The 10,514-nt window shown below is 40.3% G+C and overlaps 1 protein-coding gene across 1 annotated transcript in view; it reads left to right on the top strand.

Annotated features, from left to right (window-relative positions):
- Positions 1-2,492: 2,492 nt before the first annotated feature.
- The window catches only part of PUM3 (pumilio RNA binding family member 3), a 41,635-nt gene continuing 33,613 nt past the window's right edge, over positions 2,493-10,514 (top strand). The window contains exons 1-6 of the mRNA XM_040620291.1: positions 2,493-2,584; positions 3,915-4,133; positions 6,073-6,208; positions 6,806-6,881; positions 9,150-9,243; positions 9,499-9,565. Of these exons, the coding sequence (XP_040476225.1) occupies positions 2,500-2,584; positions 3,915-4,133; positions 6,073-6,208; positions 6,806-6,881; positions 9,150-9,243; positions 9,499-9,565 (677 nt within the window). The 5' untranslated portion in view covers positions 2,493-2,499. The remainder of the gene's footprint in view (positions 2,585-3,914; positions 4,134-6,072; positions 6,209-6,805; positions 6,882-9,149; positions 9,244-9,498; positions 9,566-10,514) is intronic.

Genomic DNA, 10,514 nt, shown 5'->3' with positions numbered 1-10,514 from the left:
TAGGTTAGTATACAAATGTGTGTTACCAGCCCTGTCTGGTGGAAGGACCTAGAAGCAGTGACAAGAAGCACACCTAGCTTCTTGTCTGAGCACACTCAGATCTTATCATTCTCAATAAAGGGAACCAGGGTTCCTCGGAGAAATGGCTGGTTTCAGGAAAAGTAGATGAACTTGGAGCAAGTGCTAGGAATTAAGGACATGGAAAATAGGATGGGTCATGTCACCAAGACGCAGAAGTGACCTGGGAGACTTCCCACTGGCCAAAGCTGGAACAGTCTGAGCAGCAAAGGCACTATAGGAGTAGCTTCTACCCCAAGTAGCAAAATATGTGTGAGACCGTACTGAGGTAAGTAAGTGATTGAATAAATAAATGGAGACGAAGGGACAAATTTTCCCTGCAGAGGAATTAAAAATATTAGAGATAGACATAATGAGAGAAATAGAAAATCACCATGAAAACACCACAGTGATTGCTGCAGGCAGGATCCACTGGAGAACACTAAAATCAGAGGGAGACAATTAGGATATTTGCATAATCTCAAATGTATCACCCCAAATATTTATTAGTTGCTATGGTGATCTTAACATACAGGTTTTTAACAAAATTCTTTAGGACTCCTCCCCCTAGGAAGTGGAGCTTAATTCCCCTCCCCTGGTGTGGCCTAAACTTGCTGACTTGATTCTAAGAAGTATGGAAAGGGACAGATGGTAACTTCACAGCGGAAAAGTCTGGCAAACACTACCTTAACCAAAGGATCAAGGTTAATATCACCAGTCCGGGCTCTTCACGTCTGTGCTACTGCCCCAAAATATCCATCACCCCAGTCTAATCATGAGAAAATCTCAGGCAAACCCCAAATGAGTTTTCTGCCAAGTGCCTGACCACTACCATTCAGAAGTGTCTCGGTCATGAGAAAGAAGACCGAGAAACTGTCACAGGTTGGTGGAAACTAAGGAGACTTGATGACTACACACAGTGTATCCTGGAACAGAAAAAGGACTGGCAAGATCCAAAGTTAATAGTATCATAATATCCTACTAATGTTATCTCTTGGGGTGGGATGTTAACTTTAGAGGGAGCTGAGGAGTGTACTGGAACTCTCTTCATCATTCCAGACTCTCCTGTAAAACTGAAATTATTTCAAAATAAACAGTTAAAACAAACGCACAGAGAAAACCTGTAAATGACTGCGTTTTTAGATGAATACAAGCACAGAAGAACTAAGAAATGCAGGTGTGGTTGTGATAAAGCAGCCAAGTGATAAAATGGCCCTCTAGTTGCCAGTGACTTAGGGCAAAGGTAGTAATTCAGGGTCCCTCCATGGTTAAGAACTATCATGATAAAGCCTAAATGAAGCTGCACTTCCCAGAGAGTTCTTTGGAACCTTACTGGTCCCTTGAGATGTTTCAAGAAAAAGTGAGTCAACTAAGGTTGGAAAATCTCGCATACTCTAGCCTGTGCTTGGCGATCCAGGGCTTCAGTTAGCAAATGAAAAGAATCTGAAAAGCCTTTCTTAAAAAAAGCTAGTTAATTATTTTATTTAATTCACTATTTCTCAAATCCATGCAATCTTTGAACCCTTCTTTTTTCCTTATACCCACTAATAATCTTGTAAAATTAGTTTTCTTGGAAAATTCCAATTCTTGGAAAATCTTGGAAAATTCTTGTTTTAGAAATATCTAGTACTGCCTAGGAATTTCTCAGGTCTGCTCTGGGTAGTCAACTTTAGAACTTTAGAAATGAATTGAATATACAACTTTGGAAGGTAGAGAAATAGCCAGATGGCATTTGCTGTCTGCTTTCAGGAGCCTTGGGTAATTAAGGGGTTATCTGTTGTATGCCCTGTGCACGGTAAGGTCTCTGTACCAACAAGTGACCTGTTAGATTTCCTCTAAATGAAATATTAAATAGTCCAACATAATCTCACTTTGGAGATCACTGAAAATTACTGGTCACCTCTAAAAAAACAGCAAATTAAACAGGTTTTTGTTAGCTACACTGGTTACATAGGAGACTTGTAGGCAATCTTTGATTTTCTTTCATTAGTTTGAATATATGGTAAGTGCAACGTATTGTTTGTTCTGGACTTTTTAGGAAGGAAACCAAGAAATCAAGTGGTGGTATTGTCAGTCTCTCATCACAAAGTCATCCTAGGTTATGAGAAACACAAACACTGACACTTGTATCCTAGTTAATGTAAATAATGGTCTATTATTACCTAGAACTATTGTTGAATTGTGTCCCCAGATACATCACACACTAGCCAAGGTGTGTGTGTTCTTAGTTTTTGTGTTGGTATCTTGTTTATTTTCATTTTTTACAATCTTAGAAGCACAGATTGCATAGTCCCTGGACTCATGGGCCCATGGCGGACCCAGGTGGTTTGTCCTGCGCCTGTGAAGCCCAGGGGTGACGTGTGGCACGGGTGGACGCCTCTTACTGGCGGAGAGCAACCCAGTGATCCCTTGTGGGTTTTGTTTTTATCTTCCAGAACTGCTATGATGGAAGTTAAAGGGAAAAAAAAATTCACAGGAAAAGGTGCAAAGACATCACAAGAAAAAAACAGATTTCATAAAAACAATGGTAAGATAGCCGTATGAAACCATGCTTCCCAGCAGTGGTGGCCCCTCTACTTGGAGGGAGGGTTGGTGGGAAGCGGTGGCCTAGAGCAGATGGCAGTCTGTATCCATGGGTTAGGATTAGGAAAAAGTAGGAGTTAACTCTGTCCCAGTTTGCATGTTCCCCATGAAACTAAGACGTTTAAGAAATTGCCAGAATAATCAGAGGATGCTATACTCAGGGGAGACCCCTGATCTCAGCTGGGAATGCATCTGCCTCATTTTCTTCATTAATTTGCTGCAACATGTTATGTTAATGTTCGATAAATTGTGCCTGATTAATGCATACTACTGGTAAACCAAATACTTGGATCTTCAGTGTTTCTAATTGTGGAGTCTTTATTATTCCGTCAGGTGTCACTATTGCAGAGCAAAAAAAGTCAGAGACTCTCTAAATCCCTAGATGATTCCTAAGGCATTTTTTTTTTTTTCTTGCAACAATCTTAGGGCATTGCTATTGTGGTTTTCATTTCATTTGTAAGCTTAGTTAGCTAATGATTTTTATCAAGTAACTGTACTATAGGCTTTGAGGAAAATTTTCCAGAACTAGCAATTCTGAAAAATTAATGTCTTTAATTTGATATGATATTTAATAAAATAATAACATCCTTAGAATTTTTAAAAATAAATTAACATCTTTAATTTTACTTTGATATGTGATTTAATATGGTATTTCTGTTTTAGGCGTTCATTTTATTTTGAGATTCATTGTTATTGAATCATTGAAAATTATATATGAAGACTTGAACAATAAGTCATTAAAGTAGAATGCAAGATATATAAATATTTTATCTTATTAAGTAATGTTAATGTGCTTAAAACAGAAATACACCTGACTGACAACAATGGTTTCCATAGCATTATGGGTAGTTTTTAAGATGCATTTCTCTAGTTTGTCGATTTTCTGTAGTGAATCTATGTTATAATTTGATAAATCAGAAATTTATTTATTAGAGAAAGAGAGTGCCTACATGTAGGCAGTGGGAAAAGGAGGGGGCAGCAGAGGGAGAGGGAGAGAATCTTAAGCAGACTCCATGCCCAGCATGGAGCTGGACTCAGAGTTCGATTGCATGACCCCGAGATTGTGACCCAAGCCGAAATCAAGAGTCCCTGAATCAGAAAATGTTTAAGTTTTGTTTTGATTTTTAAAAATCCCATTCTCCATATTTGAGAGTCGGACAAGGTACGTTTCGCTAAAGAGTGTGTAGTTTTGTGTAACGAACACAGCCTGATGGATAAAAGAGATCTAGGCTCAGGATCACTGAACTGGGATGCTTTTTTATGATTGTGCCTAGATTCTGGTTCATCAAAGACGTTTCCAAGGAAGGTCGGCAAGGAAGGTGGACCTAGAATGACACCTAGGAGCTTTGAGAAATGTGCCACAAAACCTGGGAAGAAGGGTGTAAAGCAGTTCAAAAATAAGCAGCAAGGGGATAAAATACCGAAGAGTAAATTCCAGCAGGCAAATAAATTCAACAAGAAGAGAAGATTCCAGGCGGATGGTAAAAGTGATGGTAAGCCCTGATTCCTTCAGCATAGTCTCTGTGGAAGCCTTGGCCCGCCTGAACCATTGAGCATGGGGGCTCTAGAAGTCTGGTACAGACCTCCCGTTCTTGTTCCTTGACAGGCAGCGTTGGGGGGGGTGGGGGTAGCCCGTATTAAACAAGCACCGGAAAGCACCTTCCCTGGTCAGAATTGTCTTCTGGTGTGTAGAGTACCTGACTTCATAGACCCTTGCTGAAGTATTCGAGCTGCGGAGTTCAGCTAAGCTGGAGCAGCTTCATACAGAAGAACCTCAATGAAACATCCCTTTCTGTAGGCCAAATTTTATGGGTTGATTGAATGATTCCACAAAGAGATATTTGAGTTTTCTGTGCACTTTGCCAGGAGATGGGAAAGAACAATTGTAACAACCAATAGGGGTACAGGCCCCAACTAAGCTGGAGTTCTTGGCCCTGCATCTTAAACGCCCATGGCGTTCTCACATTAAGACCCGTCCTTATGTAGCCCTGTTTTCTTTTCTATGGGAGCTATGTTCCTGACGTGTCAGGATGGAACTCTGATTTTATTTTCTCATATTTTTATGTCAGCAACGGGGAGGGGGGGGGAATTGGATACTAGAGATCCCTAAAGTTGTTATATGTACTGCAGGCAGCCTAGCACGGCAGATGTCAAGGCGCCCAGAAGTTTGTGGAATTAAATGAGCTCTAGGTCAGCCCTTCTCTTTTCATCGTGCTGTGTCATGCACGTTGCCCTGATATGAACAGGAAATATGCCCTCTGTTTCCTTCAGTCTCTTGATTACCACCGGAGAACCAATAAGTAAACAGTAAAGGGAATAATTAAGTACATCGTAGTAAAGTGTATAGCCGTTAAAAATTACGTTCTTGAGAAATAATTTAGTTTTGTGGAAGAATGCTTTCGGTAGAATTCACGTTGAAGCAAAGCAGTGAGATTCTGAATTTTTAAAGATTAATATAAAACATAGGGAAATGGCAGGAAGAAAATAAGATGTTACTAGTCATATGTAGGTTTGAGATGATAGGAGAATTTTGTTTTTTGCACTTTCCAAGTTTTTTATAATGTGTGTATCTTCTATTCTGAGAGAGGGAGACGTTTAGAAGGCAGCATTCTCCAAAGGGTTCCTTGCAGGGCACTCCTATAAATAATACCCATTTTATTAACTTGTTCTTTGGCCTCAATGGGTTTTTTTATTCATTTGGTAAGATACTTAGCTTTTGAAGACAAAAAACTGCTAATAGAGAGTTATCAGACTTACAGAGCATGACTCTGTAAAAAACAGACATTTTAACCAGGCGCTGTCTGAGTAAGACGTAGCAGAACACAACGTTTCCGAGCTGTCTCCGGGTTTCGGCCCTGGTGCCATCCCTGCGGACTGTGTGACCTTGGACAAGGAACGGAAGGAACTCCTTCGTGCCTTTGTCTGCCTGTATGAGAAAGGGCATCTTAATAGGGTGTTGTGAGAATTAAATGATAGATAACAACAGAGTACTGAAAATTTTAATACACTTTTCCCTGTTTTAGTTTGGACTAATTTTTGTTTACCTTAAGAACTGATTTTGCTTATGGTAGGAACTGGTTATACATACCTAAAGTCCAAGGACTGTAATGTTTTAGAGTAGAATTTTTATTTCACAATTGAAAAGGAAGCTTAACATTTTTCAGTTGCTTTTACAATCCTTTTAATTTTCTTTTTTTTCTCAGTAGGTGTCCTATTAAGAGTCCATGTGTAGCTGTTGAATGAATGAGTGGTGTTTTTCAACCAAATTTAAAATGTATGAACCGTTCAGAAAATGAAATTAAGTCTAAGTTTATAGGGAATGATATTTTTACAGTGAATATTGATTCTGATAAGTGCTTGCCCTGTGTACCTAGTCTGTACTGGTTTGTGGCGTTCAGAATGTTGAAAGTCATTTATTTCTCTAATGACTAGAATCAGCAGCCAAGAAACCTAAATGGGATGACTTCAAAAAGAAGAAGAAAGAACTAAAGCAAAGCAGGCAACTCAGTGACAAAACCAACTATGACATTGTCGTGCGGGCGAAGCAGATTTGGGAGATCTTACGAAGGTAATGCTACCTAGTGGCATCATGGTCAGTCCTTTGAGAGGATGGAGCAGCGCCAGTGTACCTCGTAAATAGGGGGCCGTCCTGCACTGGGCCGCACAGCCCTGGGGTTATTCAGGGAGCCCCCAGCACTACGCTAGACGCATCAGTGTTGGACGTCTGCGCGTGGCAGAAGTGTGCGGAGTCGTGAGGGTGGTGTCAGATATGTTTATGAAAATGTATGAGAATTAAAATGGATTGGAAATTCTTCCTGACGGAGTTCTGAGGAAATGAAAGACAATTTCTTATCGGCTCGGTTTTGAGATACTTAAGTGTTTGGTGTCTTGGACGTGTTTTATTATTTTCTTTACTTCCGAGGTTCTGGCCGTGAAGATTTAAATTGATGCATAAAATTACACCTTATGAGATGAGTTCTTGTCTTCGAGAAAATTACTTTTCTCTGGCTGCTCTGGAATAGTAATTTTAACGTCAGAGATTTACTGCCTCCGAAGAGAAAATCACACCTAACTGGGTGAACGTACACTGGGAGGGTTTTAGTTTCTCCTGTTTAAAATAATGTCTTTACTTGAGCTGTGTTTCCCCCTTTGTTCTCATTTATAGAAAAGACTGTGACAAAGAAAAGAGAGTGAAACTGATGAGTGACTTGCAGAAGTTGATTCAAGGGAAAATTAAAACTGTAAGTAGGGCAGGCTCATAGTTGCATGTGTTAACAGTTGAAATTGGCCCACAGGAAAGGCTAGGGACCATTCGTGATCAGTGGATTGTTGTTTTAAATGTGTGTGGCCACAAATTTCAAGTACATTTTATGTATTACAAAATGACTAAATAAAAACTTTAATAGTGGGGACATTACTGCCGAGAAATTATTAAAGTATCAAGTATTTGGCTATGTCATTTTTTCAAAATTGACTTAATGTAAATCAGTGTTCTTTAAAGTTACCTTGAGGAATTTATTAGTTCAATAGTATTTGTTAGAAAGTCTTGCTCTGAACTCCATATGCTTTCATATGTTCTAAATCGCTGACTTTTTTGAATATATGATGTAAATAGATTATTACTTCTTTCATTTCTTCATTGCTTTTACAAACATCATACAGAGGTCTTTAAAATACAGATTTGGGAGTTCTAAACTCATTTTCATTGTTGCTGCTAAATTGTGTTTTATAATAAACTTCTGTTGACGGTTGTGTATTTGGATAAATACTTAGTGACTATTCACTTGTAAGACAACATACTTAGTAGCTTTGGCGACCCTGGAGGGGTGTCTTCGCCAAACCACGTACATAGGTCTAATCAGATGCAGTTCTGCAGTTTGAAGGAATGTCTTGCAATAAGCAAGTTCCCAGCAGCTGCTTTCTTATTTTTCCGGGAAGAAAGGTTTTTTTAGGATAGAACTTTTCAGCTCCAGCGGTAGTCTGTTATCCTTGATTTATAACTATTTTACCCTCAACATCCTTTCCCAGCTACCCTTAGGTTAATACTCTGTGGCCTTGGGAGTTAATGTGGTGTTCAGATCCTCACTCTGCTGCTTAAAGTGTGTGTGCCTTTGGACAGTAACACCGTCTGTGTTGATTACTGTGTGCTGGGGTGGTGCTAACCTTGCATACTCTGTCTCTTTTAACTTAGTGTCCTCGTCTCTGATGGACATTTTCGTCCCCAGGATCACAGGGATAGCATGTTCCTTAACTTCTCATAAACTTGCTTTTCTCATCTGCAAAGTGGACATAGCAACAGCACACCCTTAAGGTTGCTTTGAGGTCTAAATGAGAGGGGCGCCTGGGTGGCGCAGTCATTAAGTGTCTGCCTTCAGCTCAGGGTGTGATCCGGGCATTATGGGATCGAGCCCCACATCAGGCTCCTCCGCTGGGAGCCTGCTTCTTCCTCTCCCACTCCCCCTGCTTGTGTTCCCTCTCTCGCTGGCTGTCTCTCTCTGTCAAATAAATAAAATCTTTAAAAATAAATAAATAAATAAATAAATGAGAAAAATGTACTTGAGGCATCAATCCTGGTTATGTAGTAAGTAATCAGTATCTGCACAAAACAGCCTTCTTAAAAAATTTGTTTTTAGTTTTATCAAAAATATCTCTACAAACCTCCTTAAGGAAATTCTTCTGAAATGCATGACTTTGATGGAGGTCCACCTTCATCTTCTGACTTGTTGGAATTAAAAAATTTTAGAGACAGGATGAGCAACAGATAAAAAGCACTATTAAACTAGACTGGTAATGTAAAAAAATAATTTTCCTTGACTGTTTGTGGTTATTGCTGTAGAAAATTGATCAGCAAGTCCTGCAGTGAGGATCTGATTTATCCAGTAGTTGGGGGGTGGGGGGTGGAATTTTGAAATACAGCAACTTTTCTAGGACTAAAACAGATATGTGTTGAGGGATTATAATGAAGATGTGAGAAGTGGAGAGGTTAGCTTATAATTGCCAACATGTATGTCAATATACTTATTCATGTAGCAAGGCTCTTAGATCTGTCTTTTGTCTGTACCTTTGGTTGCCAAGGCCAAACATTCTTAGATTGCTTATGTAAGCAAAAGAAAAAAAAATCACAGAGTAACAAAATTTTTGAATTGGAAAATTTCCCTTAGGGAAAGTAACTTTCAGCGAAATGAGAAATACAGTGTGTATAATCATTAGACAGGTTTGATTTGATTTGGTTTGTTTTTAATTATAATGATAGGAATTGTGTGAAATGGTTAAATCTGTCCCTGTCTCAGTGTTGTATGATAGGTGGCAAAACCAAAGAAAGGCATTTTGTACAATTAAAACAAGTTATTTCTTCTCCTGAGTAACGTAGGGTTTGATTTTATCCATGAAGACCCTGCCTTTTTTCTAGCAAGGAATTTTAAAAGCAGTAGCAGTAAAACATTAATACTGTGATAGAAGCATGCGTTTTCAGAGAGAATTAGTCTAAACCCAAACTGGTCTTTCTACAGATGGCGTTTGCACACGATTCCACTCGTGTGATCCAGTGTTACATTCAGTTCGGTAATGAGGAGCAGCGAAGACAGGCCTTTGAAGAGCTGCGAGGTATTTCTGACATGTGGAAGATTAATTGTGATCATTTATAAGAAGTCGCTGTTTTTCTCTTGAAATACCCAAAATAATTCGTGTTGAGGAAAAGCCGTGTGTCCTCTGCAGGACCTTTTTTGTTTTTATTTGTTCTTTGCGTGGGACAGTGAAGAGAGTAGTTTGTGTTCCCAGGATTGTGCGTTTACGTAGTTCTTTGCTTCTGGAGGACTGAAATGAGGCTAGCAGATCATCGTAATGTATTTTGTTTTTCAGATGATTTGGTCCAATTAAGTAAAGCTAAATATTCCAGAAATATTGTGAAGAAATTCCTCATGTACGGGTGAGTTGTTTTATTTATAAAATACACTGTCATTGGTTTTTTAAAGGTGGGGATACCAGTCATGCACTTGGTCTGGGATCATAGCAATGGCCCTAGGCAGACGCTTGTGATCTTTCTGGGGCGCGTGGTCTTAAAAGCAATTATTGAAGTAGTGTAAATGATGGCCTTGCCTTCACCACTCTAATGAGTGTATTTTGACGCCCTGGAAGAAGAGATGACCAGTATTTAGAAGGCGGAGGACTGGGCGGGAGAAGGTCAGGAGAGTCAGCGGGGTCAGTAGGTTAGGAAATGTCAAGATAGGAGGATTTCCTACATTAGCTGGAATTGCTGCTTGGCCTGACTTCTTTTTTTTGAGTGTAAGGTGCCAAAATGTGCTCTCCGACATAGAAAAGTTAGGTTGACAAAATTTCCTAGAATTTCTGGCTGTAATCGTCAGCTGCGTGGGTATGTTAGGATGTAACGTCGATACTTGTGATTACACCCCGTTTGAGTAGAGAGTCGTAGGTACGTTGTCTGCATGCTTCCCTGCGTCTTCGACTTTTACTCTCTCTTGCCCAACAGTCTAACGTGGGGAAGGGACACCGGGCGCCTACTTGCACCGGTCACGGTTCCCTGTGCATCTTAGGTCACTCGGTCCTCACCTCAGCCGCGTTCTTTCTGTTCTGTGACCGAAGAAGCTTAATCACAGAGAATTCCGGTAACTTGCTCCGGATCTCCCAGCTGCTAAGCGGAGTCAGGTCTCCGACGTCAGTAGCAGGCTGGCTGCTGCCGAAGCTGGCAAGCTGGGGGTGGAAAGACGACGCGCTCGGCTGTCCTTCTCACTGTGTGTGTCTCCGGGGCCCACCGCCCCACGTTTTGATGGGTCGGATTCAGGGGAAGCTTCGTTTTGTTGCCACGCGGCTTTCTCCTGTCACTGATCTTTGCTCCCTGCTCCCCCCCCCCCCCCCCC

Source organism: Ursus maritimus, unplaced genomic scaffold (assembly GCF_017311325.1).
Source record: "Ursus maritimus isolate PB19 unplaced genomic scaffold, ASM1731132v1 scaffold_34, whole genome shotgun sequence".
Lineage (NCBI taxonomy): Eukaryota > Metazoa > Chordata > Mammalia > Carnivora > Ursidae > Ursus > Ursus maritimus.
This window is presented reverse-complemented; position numbering and strand designations above follow the sequence as displayed.